General features: G+C 41.2%; 1 protein-coding gene across 1 annotated transcript in view; it reads right to left on the minus strand.

The window, feature by feature from the left end:
- SLC39A8 (solute carrier family 39 member 8) overlaps positions 1–13800 on the minus strand; it is a 29262-nt gene extending 15462 nt beyond the window's left edge. Inside the window, exons 1-2 of the mRNA XM_054066196.1 lie at positions 13051–13800; positions 6069–6237 (exon numbers count right to left, since the gene is read on the minus strand). Of these exons, the coding sequence (XP_053922171.1) occupies positions 6069–6237; positions 13051–13212 (331 nt within the window). The 5' untranslated portion in view covers positions 13213–13800. The remainder of the gene's footprint in view (positions 1–6068; positions 6238–13050) is intronic.
- Between the last annotated feature and the right edge of the window lie 2122 nt (positions 13801–15922).

Raw genomic sequence — 15922 nt, forward strand, 5'->3', positions numbered from 1 at the left:
GAATATTAAAAAAAAATAAAATGTATAGATATTTAAGATGCATACCTTCAGAATGGAAGTATCTGGAAGCATTGTCTGGGACTATGGAAACTGTGCTAGTATAAGATCTAGGATAGCCTATCTGTTGCCAGTATAAATCAGATCTCACTACAGTCAGCGAAGAGCAAAAATTAAGGCTTAGTCCAACAGTTAAAGTAGCTATAGCAATGACATAAGACAAAACTTCCTACTAGTCCCAGGGTTAGATCCAATTGTCATTTACTCCCAAGGAACTCCAAAACAGAAAGTCTGCCGTCTTGGCTGTACTAGATCCCAAAATCCTTCCTGATAAATGATGACTCCTTCAAATCATCCTGAGGTGGTAATCTTCTTTTCCTAATGTTCTCTCTTTTCTTCTAATTCAAAGTCATTCCAGTGGCTGAAAACACTGCTTATCAAACAGGTGAGGTGGCAGATAACTGATACGAAAGACAAGCTGATAAGCAGAAAAGAAAGCACATTAAAAAGGGGTTCTAGGTTCAAAAATATGGGCATGTGATTTAGGCGCACAATGGAGAAAATCTTTCCTAAGAAGTGGCAATGCACCAGGGTTGACCATAATTTAGCTTCCTTCATCATAAGCATAGCGTCAGATATGCTGAGTTCAGAGACCAGGACTTGTACAAAGCCATACAATAATTATTCCAAGTCTGAATCGGGGAGCAGGAGAAGGAGAGGGCAGGATGGGGGTTGGTTGTTGCTGCTGTTCACAAGTATCCCAAAGTGGTGCCTCTATTGCCTGATTACTCTTTTACCCACTGACATCTCAAGTTCCCTGTGAATACAGAGAAAAGCTTTAAAGGTTGCACTGAAAAGGTCAACAACATTGCCTCAAGTGGCACCGAAGAACCACACAGTTATCCACAGAGGCAGTGGCTTTGTCTATAAAACATATATATATATATATCTGTTTATATCTCTATAAAACTGTTTGTCTATAACCACAGATAATAATCAAAGCCAACACACTGTTTGCTATATGAGAAGAGTTTGGTATAAGCCAGAAAGTTGCATCACTATAGGCTTTACACTATGTATGTAGAGAAATTACCATAAATTCTTCTTTGCACAGCAAAACCTAAGCAACCAGATCATCATCTGCAGCTCAACTTTCTTGCAAACATACTAAGCTAGATTCCTCATACTCAACTGGGATGGCTCTACTTTGCGTAGTGTCACAATTTTTATATGTAATGAATCTAATATTATGTCAAGCACAGAAAGCATTAGAAGCATTTGCAAAAGGTAAATTGATGCCAGTTACAAGATTCATTTGCCACTTTTGAGAGAGAGACAGACAGAGAGAGAGAGAAAAAAAACACACAACTTGATATGGGTAGATCATAGAATCACTTGGTTGGAAATGACCTTCAAGATCATCGAGTCCAAACATACCTGCCCACTACTAAACCATATTCCTGAGCACCTCATCTACCTGTCTTGTAAATACCTCCAGGGATGGTGACTCAGCCTGCCCCAGTGCCTGATAACCCTTTCAGTGAGGCATTTTTTTCCTGATATCTAATCTGAACCTCCCCTCATGCAACTTGAGGCCATTTTCTCTCATCCTACCACTTGTTACTTGGGAGAAGAGACCAACACTCACCTCATGACAACCTCCTGTCAGGTAGTTGTAGAGAGAGAGATGGTCTTCCCTCAGCCTCATTTTCTCAAGGCTAAACAACCCCAGTTCTCCCAGCCGTTCCTCATAAGACTTGTTCTCCAGATCCTTCCCCAGCTTCACTGCCCTTCACACGCTCCAGCACCTCAATCTCCTTCTTGTAGTGAGGGGTGCAAAACTTAACATAGTATTCAAGGTGCAGCCTCACCAGCACCAAGTACAGGGGCACACTCACTTCCCTGGACCTGCTGGCCACACCATTTCAGATACAAGCCAAGATGCCATTGACCTTCTTGGCCACCTGGGCACACTGCTGGCTCATGTTCAGTCAGCTGTCAACCAACACCCCCAGGTCCTTCTCCAGGCAGCTTTCTAGCCACTCTTCCCCAAGCCTGTAGCGCTGCATGGGGTTGTGGTGTCCCAGGTGCAGGACCTAGTACTTGGCCTTGTTGAATGTCATACCACTGGTCACAGCCCATCAGTCCAGCCTGTTCAGATTTCTCTGTAGAGCCTCCCTACCCTCAAGCAGATCAACACTTCCTCTCAGCTTAGCGTCATCCACAAACTTACTAAGGGTACATTCAATCCCCTCATCCATATCATTGATAAAGATATTTAACAGAACTGAACAAAACACTGAGCCCTGGGGAACACCACTTGTGACTGGCCTCCAATTGAATTTAACTTCATTTACCACCACTCTTTGGGCCCAGCCATCCGGTCAGGTTTTTTTACCCAGCAGAGGGGATGACTGCAGGCCATTGGCAGCCAGTTTCTCAAGCAGAATAGTGTAAGAAGATGTACTAAGATGTACTAATTTCCATTAAAATAAATTACAGCTAAGCTTGTTAAGTAACTTTTTAAAATAAAGTCTATAATAAATAAAAGGGTTTCCAATGCCATCATGAGTCACCATTGTTTGCAGTTTGGGATTACCATAGAAGCACGAGTCTCTCTCAATTTAGTATATGGACTACTCGTACACATTATTCTGTGCAAAACACACATTTTAAACTGATTTAACAAATTAAAGCACCCATTTATCTGATACGAAGTGGACTTGCCTAAATTACTTTAGCAGACACAGGAATTACAAGTTTCAAAAATAACAATAAAAACAGCCAGTAACAATACAAACTTTCTACAACAAAAGAAAAAGGTGATAAATTTACAAATTGTGTGTGAATCAGTGGATGACAAAATAAAACAAAAATGAAACTTAAAAAAAAAGAAAAATTGAAAAATTGTTTATTGCCAAATTGTGAAAGAAGTTCTCACAATACTACAAGCTTCACTAACAAATGATCTCACTTTCTTGCCAGTAGTCATTGATCAGAACAGCAAAACACACTGGGATATTTAACTTGAATTACACGCTATAAATGAAACAACTGTCACAAGTTTGTATACTCAATACAATGGAAGATGTCTCATAATACACTAAAGGGCCTGTGCTCATGAGTAAGGATATACCCTAATCGACTGGTTTGTAATAACCACTTCTGTCACCAAAAAAATGTAAAAAGAAAAGCCTTTCTCCTTCCTGATTTAGCAGAAATTAGGGGTGATAGAAGAAAGATGTGGTTTTACTTTGAAAATTCTGTCCTAGATATGCATGGCCCAAAGAACCTGGGATTTTACAAAGTGATATTTTCTGATTAACTCATCCAAAGTGGAAGAATAAGGAAACACAAAAATAAGCACTAAATAATGTAAGACTATGAAAGAATAAATTAAGTATTATTCATTCTGGGTATCCCACAGATCTTGCAATGAGCCTCAGTAGAATGAGGACAAGTTTAAACTAATGAAATCTTTAAAGGAATAAAATAAATCTAAGATTTTTCTGATGCATTCTCCGGGAAAGTGCTGCTGAGTCTTGTGGCAAGCTTTTCTTTGAGTTCAGAAAGAAAGACCTGAAGTGTAATTGGAAAGAAAAACAAAAGAAAAATATTACTCCATAATTACACAATTACAGGAACTGGTACGTCAAGAAAAAGACCACAAACTGGGGAGGAAAAAAAAAAAAAAAAAAGGTGATAAAATTCCAAGATAATCAGTGTTGCCAAAGTCACTGCATATGAACTCTATTTCACAATAGCAGGTATGCACTGTTGTCTTAAAATCAGTTTTGTTCACTAGGACTTTAGCCACACTAAGGTTTTTCAGAGTCCATGTATCCAAGAAAGCTGGCTAGTCTGACTTCATGTATCAGAGCAGCACATTCTGCTTAGGACACACACTCTCTTCCCCTGAAACTGGTGGCACGGCCAGGCTTTGCTAACTACCATTATTCTTTCTGTCTCTAGAACTGTAGACCCAACAAAGAGATAGCCAAGATACCCAAAGCCACAAGAAAAAAGAAACAGCAAGAGTGCAAGTAAGATGCTCTCCTTAGAACACCATCGCTCAACATTATTCCTTACAAGAAGTCAGGATGACTGCTCTGAGTCTTCCTGAGGCAGGCTCAGCCTCTCCTTTAGCCCTGCCCTGGGATAAAGACAACTTAAGGGTATAAATACCTTTCTAAAGCAGTCAACTAGAAAACAAAGAACCTGTTCATCACTGGGTATTTCCAGTTATTTCATGCAGCTCTATACACCTCCCTATTACCTTCCAGAGAAGCAAGAAAGGGAAGGACATGAATGTGCCCCTAAGGACAGCTAGGTTAGAGGTGAGTTATACAAACCCCAAGGAAAAAGGCATGCTACATGCTGCCTTTTAAGTTTTACTCTGCTCTGGCGGCACTTTTTTTTGTATTGCAAGTAGCAGTCCTATAAAGCTTATTATACTAATTTCTTCCGTATGTCTTGTCTGTTTGTATTTTAAAAGACAGAATATCGTTCAGTCTGTGGGAAACCCTGGGTAGAAAATTCACACAAGCACAGCTGGAGACATGCACAGAGGATTTCACTTCATGGGCAATAACTGAAATCAGCTGGCTGCAATGCTGACACAATAGACATTCATTTGGTGATTGGGCTGGGGTACGTATAAATCAAAACCCGTATTTGACACTGAGTCTTTCTGTGAATCTCACTTCAAAACAAGCACCGCTATGTGTCACAGTCTCATACTCTTGTCATTTTAAAATACCCTAACCATAGGCTTTGCAGATTTCTTGTGTGGGAGGGTCAGGGATAAGGCTGCCTTGCTTATCTGGCTACTGGACATGGCTTCTGAGCTGGCAGGATAAAAGAAAAACAAGAGAGGCGGTCTAAATAGCTTTTTCAGTGGTGTAAATAGGTCAAGCTTCCCATGTGCAACCTACTTAAACAGCCACAAACAAACAAAATAAAAATAATACAGAAAAAGAGAGAGAGACAGATCCTGGCCTCCAGTGCCGATATTACGGACTTCTTGAACAATATGTGCCCTCATATGGTATAAGCAATCTAGAATAACCATGGTAAATTGCTGCCACGGTTTCAGTGATTAATCAAATATAAATCTAATTATTCATTGACACAGCGAAGTTTTATGAATTATCTATAATTCTTCATAAATATCATCTATATTAATCAGAAAATTATTAATACTAATATTTCAAAAGTTATAAGAAACACTGCTGTATCTTTGCTCACAAATACTGCCATTAGGCACCTGCTCATCCAACATCCTAACTTTTAACTTCAATTTAGCTGGTTCCCTTGGAAAAATAAATTTATTTGGAGTATTGAATCAAATAAATAGACCATTACGTATTTGATCCTTGTCAGTGCAACGACTGACTTCATTAACCAGCTGAATCTTCCCTGCCCTACATTTTTTACTGCACTGTACAGCTCTGTGCATAATACATACTGAAATAATAGTAAGAAAAATAGGAGGAAGGAAGATTAGGCTACTCAGCCACGTGACAATGATCTATGTGGAGGAGTCAGCACAGAATATAACATAAAAGCAGGAGTTAAAAGTTTGGAAAGAATAGTATTTTTCCTCAATAAAATAGTTACCGGCTCCCCTAATGCCATGACTCCCACTTGCAAATAATCAATGCAGTCCCCTAATAATTTTACCTTGAGTTGCCTTGGTACATGCACATGCCACTAAATCTGTTTTCCCACTGCAAATCACCTGCAAAGCTTCCCTTCTGTACTCACATCTTCTCTCCTACTAGCTACCTATTAGCGACAGTTCTTATGCTTCAAGGCATAAACTATTATCCAAATACAACAGGTCAGAAAGATTCTTTCACCTTTCGCTAAAACAATTGGATAGATCACTGTTAAGAGATAGGATGTTTGCTTGATAATCTGCTGACCTGAAACACCGTTTTAATTTTATGTTCCCACTTTACAACTGTACCCTCCCAAACAAGACACTCCTGTTAAGTATAGATAAATGCTTACTGTTCTACCAAGAAAACCCGTTCCAAACCCCATTAAGGCAATTAATATTAACTAACCTTGCAAAGAATGTGGTTTAGATGTATCCACAGAGTTTTCCTGGTGATCACATGGGTGAAAAATCAGCTGTTGCAAAACAGCAGGACATATTGTAGAGAAGTCTGAATTTGATATATAACTGTTGTTCGGTATCCCATGCAAAGAAAAAATCTCTTCACCAGTCAAGCACTGGAACAAAAAGGGATATTGCCAACTTAATACATTAATGCAAACTAAAAAAGATCAAATACGCTGAGAAAGCCAAGAATTACAACATGAAAATACTGTATTGCGTTTTCAAAGATGTGTACGCAGTGTTTGCACACATGAAAATACTGCGTTTGCTTAATGTGAAGCAGAAGTGACTCAAAGTATTCTAAGATAAATCATAAAATCAATGAAACATTTTTTAATAGACTTTTGCAAATCATATGTCATATGAACCAGGGCAGTTAAATCTTACAATATATTTGGAAAAATAGCTTCAATGTAATTAAAATCTCATGTAACCGCAAAATAATTAAATCAAAGGGCAGACCAGGCACAGTTAAAAACTCAGTGACAGAGTATGTCAGAAAATTATTGTTAGTTCAATGACTGCTTATTCATGTAAGTGACCACTTCTAATTTATGACAATGCTTTTTAATTATTTCCCCAAATTAGCTGTTTAAAAATGACCCAAACATTAGTGACATGCAACCCTTTTTATTCCTTTTATAGCACTTGACAGCAAACATTGTTTTGTGAAACCATCCAATACTACAAGACAAACTCTTACTCTGGATCTCCACTTTGCCTTCAGCTCAGGACATAACAGTACTTAACAGGTCAAGGATAAACGTATATTACTTACTAATATGCTAAATGCTAATGCTAAACAAGGCCAGGGTCAGGGCTGGTTGCTCTGTTCATTATTTTCAACCAAAAAGATAAAGGACAAACCATGCAATATCTTAAAATATATATCTCCAGAAAAAAAGTGAGTATTTTATATGAAATGTTCTATACCAATGAAGAGTTTTACCTAACGCTTTCTATTTATTCACATTCATTATTTCCTACGATGAGCAATAAGGAAAGCATGTTGGCGTTTTAGTGTAAACAAAAGTGTTTTGGCTTACTGCTGTATAAGAAACACATATGAAGGTTTAGTCTCAAGACAAAACAAAAGTCAAACATTTTTGTTGTATATGAGACATCAAGTTAGAATGTAACTCTCCCTGTAGCAAATCTCAGTGTGGTTGCAAAAGCTCAGCACTGGAAGCCTTAGCAAAATAAAAATAAACAGTCACTCCTTCCTCTTTTCAGTTTTTCTAGCCTTCGGATTCCACTGCACTTCTCTAATAATTCAAGATTATTATTCACAAAGCAAATTCTTTATTTCAAGAGATAAAACAAAACAACTGCAAGTCATTTACTTCAACAGAGCTGCTTCCACTTCCATTAATAAATATTCTTTTAATACTGTTCAAAAGGTGAAAGGCATGCACATATCATTTGAATGCAACTACTACTGATTTAGCTTGGAGGATGAAAACATGCAAGCAATTCCACCAGCTTCAGCTAAATCACATCCAGGATGTTTCTGCCCTTCCTCTTTAGTGACCCAGTCTAGCAAAGCACTGAAGTACATGTTTGAACTTAAAGAGAAGTCCAAATTTTGTAAAGGCCATGAGATCTTGAAGACTCAACTATATACAAGCAATGGGCGTATACTTTCATCTTTCAATGTCAATGCTAATGTCAATCATATACAAAATAAATATAGCTGGATAATGGAAAATGTATTTTTTTGATTTGAACTACGTTGCTCCATTTAATCTCAGTGGAAGTACTGCACACAGAAATCATCACTGCTAATACAACCCAATAGATGAACCTCTGGAGCTTTCTAAACTGGTTATGTGCCTCATCATCTTACCATTAACTCTGCATTATGGAATAATGCAAAATACATGGCTAACGTGTCCAGAGTCAAAGAAAGAGAAGATAGCTGTGATTCACAGGAAGAGCTCCTACATGGTGCTTCTTGAACTAGTGGATCATAGAGGCATTTCTGGAAGTTTGCAATAAAAAGACCTTAGAAAAACAAGTCAGTAGGAGTTGAGAACTTGTAACACAACTATCTCTAAGAGAAATCATCTTTATCGCATTCCTAGAAATACAGAATGGATTACCAGTGTTGTAAAATACTAATATATTTGTATTACCATTACTTTACAAAAATCCAAACCAAACCATGCTGTTGGCAGAATAACAGATTATGGAGAGAAAATAAATCAGACACAGCATGAACTAGTAAACTTGAGACTTGTAACTTCGGTTACATACAAACAAGGAAGCCAGAAATACAAAAGCCCTTTTATGTAAGGATGAGAAACAGCATTTTATTTAATTACTGTTATTAGTAATTAGATCAGGGACAAACCCAGAGGATAATGATTCCTATAAATTATTCATTGTTTTAAGTTACTTCATCCTCTCAGTAAATTCCTACATATATCTAAGAGCTAAAAAGCACGCTTGCATCAGTTCACTGGGACAATTAGAGGATTAATTAAAAGATAAAATCTATTAGAAGCCTTGGATTGGAGCAACTCACGTTGCATGTATATTTGGAGGATAAATACATTAAGACAGCCACACTGCTCTAAAAACATAAGCTATTTTTTTTTGTAAGACTGACAGATGATCTCAGCAGAAAGGAAATTTAGCCTATGGAATAGCAGACTGAGGATGGTGTCCTGGCTCAACGAGACTTCTGTTATGTCTGTTCCCTGCTATTCAGCAAGCCTTGTCATAGCACTTCGGTGAGGGGACTGTCTGTAACATGAGCATCACTCCATGTTTTAACAAATAATTGCAAAGATATGACATAATGGATCAAATCCCTGAATTGTTAAAAAATAATTTTAAAAACTATTTTCATCAAAATTAGGAAAGACTTAAATCCGTATTATTTATACAATTACAAAGTATTTAGACTTTAAAAAAATTAAACTATCAATTGGGTTATTCAAACAGATATTACTTTTCTCCTCGTAAGCCTCTCCCAAAACTGACTGACCAGTATGGGACATTTTTTTAATATGGTAAAGTAAACAAAGTGATGCCTAACCATCTACAATCTCTTTACAAATTATCAAGTATCTTTATAAATGATGCTAGCTCACCACATCCTCTGAAGGAAAGGATGGGGTAATTGCTCAGACAAAAATAATGCAGAGATACCTGTAACTGGAAAATTAGCAAAAGATGCTACAGTATCAACTGTCCTGAAAAAGTTTCAGTCCATTTTCAGATCTTCTGTCATGTTCTTATCTTTGCTATCCCTTTGTTTTATCTGCAAAATTCCATATGTGAAGTACTAAGACACTCCATGGCAACCTTGCCTGCAGTTTCTCGGTGCTGCCAGATTAAATACTAGCCTAGCCATGCCAGGGCTGAGCAGTGGGTCACACGGCAGCGACAGCAAAAGAAGAATGCAGTCAACACCTATCTGACCAGCATTTTTTTCACCTAACCTGAGCCTGAATCAGGCAAAATAGAGACAGCTTACTCATAAGAAATTAAAGCATCTAAAACTGATGGTGGTGACACCTTTTTGTCACTCAGCACAGGCAAGAACTGTATGCTAGGAGATGACCATGCCTTTAATGAGCAGCACTCTATGAGAGAAGAGTCAAAGCAGATGAAGCTGCTTGAATGCACTTGTGTGCTTTAGGGATTTCACACATACCAGCATGTTCAAGGCAGACGTTCATGCTGAGAGCTGAAAAGTGTTCATGAATACTGAAATTCACTGAAGATATTGTAGAAGTAAGACACTTAGAGGGCAGAACAAATACACTTATCTATCTTTTTGCTGGCCAGGCAACATCAGATCACAGTGTTAGATCAAGACCACAAACCACAATCTGTCACCCCATTCCTCCTCCTTTCAAAAAGCACAAGTTGTAACTAGTGAAACACTACCAAAAAAAAAAAAAAAACCAAAATCAAAGCAGATATCAGCCTTTTTCTAGCCTATCTGAAACACTGAAGTTACTGGTGTTTCAATTTATCTTAAGGTGAAAATTAATTATATTAGATCGTGAAGTTAAATAAAGATTTCAACTTACTTTTGTCCAAATGTTTTGTTTAAAAATGCAAGTGCATTACATTAAGACATAGTATTTGGGCATAACATATAGACTAGCATAAATACAGATCTAGAAAAGTCAAAGAAGGAAATTGGAGTATGATTTTATCACCTACTGATCATGTCTAAGCACAAACTAAAAGTGGTGTTAACAAGTTTTCTTCCCAATGCCTAATACTTAGATGTATTTTTTGACCAAGAAGTTTGATCATGTAACTCAATCCTCCAGCACAAATATACAGCTACCATACTACAATGAGCCCAATGACAGATCAAGTACAGTTCCAAGTCTTTATATCATGCTAATAGTGTAAAATACAGAGTGAATAAACACGTTATCGTTTATTACACTGAAATTGCTAATTTTATCCCTAGTAGTAGAAACAAAAAGTGTTGAAATTCCACAGTAAAATGTGAAAAAACAGCAGCAACCAGCATTTGAGTTTGCTCAGTTACTACTTATTTTTCTGACAGGAAGCCTTAGCTTATGTATCAAAGAAAGGTGATAGCAGAAAAGTTGAAGACCAGAAGAAATACAAACACAAAATAAAGAGAATTTTAAAAGTGCATGATGAATTAAAAAAAAAAAAAAAGTAAAAAAAGAAATAGGAGTCCAAGAGCAAGTAAACAGAAACAGTTCAATCAAAAATTCCAAAACAGTACTCAAAAAATGTGAGGTGCTGGGGGATGGTGTACTACAGGGAAAAAAATTAGCTTCTTCATGGACATGATAGGACATGTTACCATAAATGTGTATAAAAGAATATTCGTTCAAACACCATCATCAACGAATTAAATCATTTTTCTTCTTCCTTATCTTTTCAAGTCAGCCTGGTATCAAAGTAAAACAGAAATCAAGCATCCATCTCCTTCTGGCTCACACATCCAAACTCTTTCAGTTTGTAAGAAAATTGATCAGCTTCTGGTGGATCTTCCCTTGTAGGATTAAGTAGCTTACCAAAATTGTTATGAACGAAACATTAAAACTAAACACTAATACTGAGATAAAACTAAGACACTGTTCCTTCCTGCCAGTTTCTGAAGTGCTATATCACCTGTCTCTTACAGATAAGCTCTCCACTAAAACTTACTTCAGGCTTGGATAGAGCAGGAGTGTGTTATCTTAACTGGAAGAATGGCCTGGGAGTCATCCCACTAGCTCTGGACACTTAAGTTAAGAACTTAAAAAGTCTCAGATAAACCTTGTTTCCTCCTGCAGTCACATATTTATGCAGCCTTAATGGATTCATCCTACCCGAGAAAGGCCTGAATCACTCTCCAGAGATATTTACTTCCCTCCCTAAGTTAGCTTAGGCCATTTTATGTCTTCTGCCATAACCAGCAGATAATCTCAACTTGTAAGCACAAAGAGTCACAATATTTGAAAATGATCACATAGGATTAACTTGGTATGTGTATGTATTTGCACGCATCACCAGCCTGAAGTCATCGGTATACCTAACACCCACAAGAAATCAAAAGCCAAGAGGTAAAAGGCACTTGTTTAAATGGTACAAGCTGATGGGAGCAGCCCTAAGACCAATTCTAAGAAAGAACACAAGTAACTCAGCAAAAAAGTATGTGTTTCACTAGAACAAGCCTGCAAAAAAAATTTGTTTCAGTTAAACTTTAAATGACTCATGAGGAACATGCTTTTACAGTAACAAGAAATCACTACTTTTTTTTCCGTCTGTAACCTGTGCCAAAGTCTGTGTACGAGGGCGACGTGATTTTGCAGAGGGAAAACCTGAAGGAATGAAGAATCTACCCATTTCTATGCCTTTTTAATGAAAGCTCCTTTTCATAGCCATGTTAAACATTGCAAACTTGTATTTAGTGTGTGTGGCTGGGAATGTTTATGTTTTCAACATGCTGTGTCAGAACAGTGTTTGATTTGTGAGATTTGAAAGCTGTAACTCTGGCAAATATTGCCATGCTCATACTGAATACTACATTGATTTCAGTGGCGTTAACTCCCAATTAAACCTCTGCTAAGGGTAAAGACATCAGAATTGCACTGTTTGTAAAATAAAAGGAGCTTATCCAAGGTTTGTCTCCTTCAGAGAACAAGCAAAAGAGCTACTACTCCCAGTGTAAAAAAAAGTTCCTCAAGGTCTTCTGTTTCTTAGGGAGTTGAACCAAACCACAGCAGTCATCTCTGCCCTTCATTTTCCTGACTGACTTTGTGTCCATGATTCCCGAGCTTCGGGAAATCTCTACCACCCTCAAGAGTACCCTTCAAGGAAGCAAACTTAGTCTAGAACACTACAGAGATTTAAAGTTATATACTTTACAAGTAGCAATGAGATCCGAGTGTTGCGTGGAGACACTAACCAGAACAAAATATTTTCACGAAAAGCGGCATTCTAATAATAAATTAAACACCACTTTAAACAGCTGTCAGTAGATGGAATTGATGAGCGTACACTTTGCACTCAGCTTTGATGGAAGACGTGAACATTCACCGAAGTTTCTTTACGCAAGCAGACCCGTCTATGACACAGCTTGTGTTTGAACAAGTCCCGAACGTTTGCTTCTACAGCTTTGGGTGGAAAACACTAGCTGACTATCAAAATACTTCTCGCTGTTACCCAGATGCTATTTGCGCAGGAAAAGGGCCGGTTTAACAGCTGAGCAACGAGGAGGCAGAGCTGACCCCGCCGGCAGCAGCTCCCGGATGGATGGCAGCGTCTCCCCTGCCGCAAGCCGCTCTCCCCGTGGACCGGTACCTTTGCCCGGCGCCTCGGGAGACCTTTGCTCCCTCTCCCTCCCCGTTTCAGCGTAAGGAGGCACGAAAGCGACTGGATTTAGGAAGTTGCGGAGCCGCCCTGGACGTGCGCTCCCAGCCCAGCCCTGGTACCTGGTTGTGGTGCAGGTGGGTGAGCGGCAGCTCTGCTCCCGGCGCGGCTCCCAGCCGCTGCAGCAGCGCCGAGAGCTGCCCGGCCGATAGGCTGCTGTTGGAGCCGAAGGCGCCCAGGATGTCGTCGGCGAAGGCGACCGCGGGCGCGACGCCCCGGAGCATCTTCCCAGCCCTTGCGGGACGCTCCCGGTGCGACCCAGCGCGGCGCAGCCCCCTCCGAGCCGCCGCCTCTGCCCCAGCGCTCGGCGCGGCGGGAGCGGCTCTGGCGCGGCTCGGCCCCTCCCCGGGGGGCGTAGTGGGGAGAGACGGGGCGGGCGGCGGCGCCCCCGCGGCCCCGGGAGAGGCGTCGGGGCCCGAGGAGGCTCCGGGGAGCGGGGCGTCCCGCGGCGGAGTCTGCGCCGAGCGGTCCCCAGCGCTGGCACCGCGGAGGCTGCGCAAGTGGGTGTCCCGAGCCCTGGCAGGGGTGCAGCCCCACTCGTGGGCACAGGGGGAGGTTTCAAAAGTCGTGGTTGTCCCGAGCCCGGGCCAGCACAGAGGGGATCCCAGACGCTGGCAGAGGGGAAAGCTGCAGAAGTGTTTGTTCCGAGCCTTGGATGCAGCTCCACTCGTGGGCAGAGGGGGAAACTGCCAAACTCCTGCTTGTCCCGGGCCGTGGCCAGGACAGATGCAGCCCCGCGCGTGGGCACAAGGGAGGCTGCAAAAGTCGTGGTTGTCCCGAGCCCTGACCAGCACGGATGCGGCCCCGCTCGTGTGCACAGGAGGAGGCTACAAAGCTGCTTGCCCCGCGCCCTGGCGAGGAGCAAGGGGTCACACACCCATCATGCACGTCCATGGAGGCACAGGGTGTTTCCCGCGCTGCCCCAAGGGCACAGGTGTCCCTGCTGCGCTCTGCCCGGCCCCCTCTCCGCAGCCCCCAGGCAGCCCCTGTCCCCGCTGTCCCACGGGCTGTGACCTGCTGAGGTCCAAGCGGCACAGCCGAGGCCAAGGTCCACCCCGGGAGCGCGGGCAGGGACGTGCCCGCCGCACACACCTCGCCGGCAGCACCTCCAGCACAGGCACCTGGACCTTGGAATGAGCCATGGGCAGCCACCTAGGCAACGCGCTTCTCTCGGCCCCCTCCCGCCCAGCAGGCTGACACACCGATTTGTGCCAAGTCTGCCTTCTTAGGAAGGCTTAATGCACCAAAAAAAAAGCATATTATTTAATGCATACTTTTTAACAAACAGAGGAAATTGTTGATAGCTCACAAGAGGCTGTGGCTAAAGCAATTTAGATAAAAACCCTCCCGTTTCAGGACAGCAGCTGTGGAGCAGCAACTCTGGCTCAGCAGAGACTTCTACCGTTAACAAGTTATTCTGTAACTGTGTCTTACAACATTTCTTTTACCTGTTTTTAAAGAGCTGTGGTATTTTGGAACAGGTTCTCATTTAGACCCCTGTGGCACTGTGCTGAACAGCACCAGCTGAGACACGGTCCCCGTTTCCAAACTTTCTGAAAGCCAGACATTAGCACTGTGTGTGCCAGGCAACAGCACTGTGAGGGAAGCGTGGTTAAAGATATCTCACACGCAGTGAAACTTGTTTGGATATTCCTTTCTTGTGAGACCTCACCTGGAGTACTGTGCCCAGTTCTGCAATCTTCAACTTAAGAAGGACATGGAGCTGTTGGAACAGGTCCAAAGGAGGGCTACAAAGATCATCAGCGGGCTGGAGCACCTTCCCTACCAGGACAGGCTGAGAGAGTTGTGTTTGTTCAGCCTGGAGAAGAGAAGGCTCTGAGGAGGCCTTATAGCGACCTTCCAGTCCCTGAAAGGGGCTACAAAAGATGCTGAGATGGGCTACTCATAAAGGCTTGTGGTGATAGGATGAAGGGGAACGGGTATAAACTGGAGAGAGGCAGACTTAGGTTTGATATAAGGAAGAATTTCATCACCATGAGAGTGGTGAGGCACTGGCACAGGTTGCCCAGGGAAGCTGTGGCTGCCCCATCCCTGGAGGTGTTCAAGGCCAGGTTGGATGGGGCCTTCGGCAGCCTGGGCTGGTGGGAGGTGTCCCTGCCCATGGCAGGGTGGTTAGAACTGGATGATCTTTAAGGTCCCTTCCAACCCAAACTGTTCTATGATTCTGTGAATTCTTCAGAAACAACTTACATACCACAACAGACAAAGCATCTAGCAGAAAAAAAAAAAAATGCCACCAGCATAACCCACTGCTAAGGTAAAAAAAAAAATAGAATTAGAAAGAGCTACAATCACATAAATTCTACTATTGGAAAATCTAAATGTTACTTTTTCTAAACTGGAGCCTGAATAGTTAACATACTTCCATGCTTCCCTCAATACATGGTTGGTAGGAGCTAAAACAGCCCCTCTGCACAACTTAGTTACAGGTTGTTTCAAATTATATTCTCCATCTGCACTGGTTATACCATAAGCTGAGGCTGAAAGTGCTCCACCCTACCCACATCTCCACTTACACCTGCATTTCGGGTCTCTCTGAGAAAAATCAGGACAAGTGTGCCTTTGCTGCTAAGGGAATCACAACATTGTTCTCTAGGCAGCAGCTATGTCAGTAGCAGAACTGGCACCTCCTCTAGTTTCTTCTTCTGTGTGTTTCTAAAGACAGCCCTAGTAACAGTCGATTATTGAAAGCATTCTGAAATTTAAAGAAGTCTGTATTTGAAAAGTGCCTAGATAAACTGCAAACAACTGTGATCTGGTTAAAACAGGTAAATCAAAACAGGTTGCCAGTTGCATCAAAAAGATTTGTCACTGCTCTGCTGTGCAGAGCCAAAGAGTTAATCTCAAACTTGGTTATTTTAAAACTTCCTTTTTATCAGCAGCAGAATATGAAGGCTTATTTAAATTTGTGTA

The sequence above is a fragment of the Cuculus canorus genome, chromosome 4, assembly GCF_017976375.1.
Source record: "Cuculus canorus isolate bCucCan1 chromosome 4, bCucCan1.pri, whole genome shotgun sequence".
Taxonomy (NCBI): Eukaryota; Metazoa; Chordata; class Aves; order Cuculiformes; family Cuculidae; genus Cuculus; species Cuculus canorus.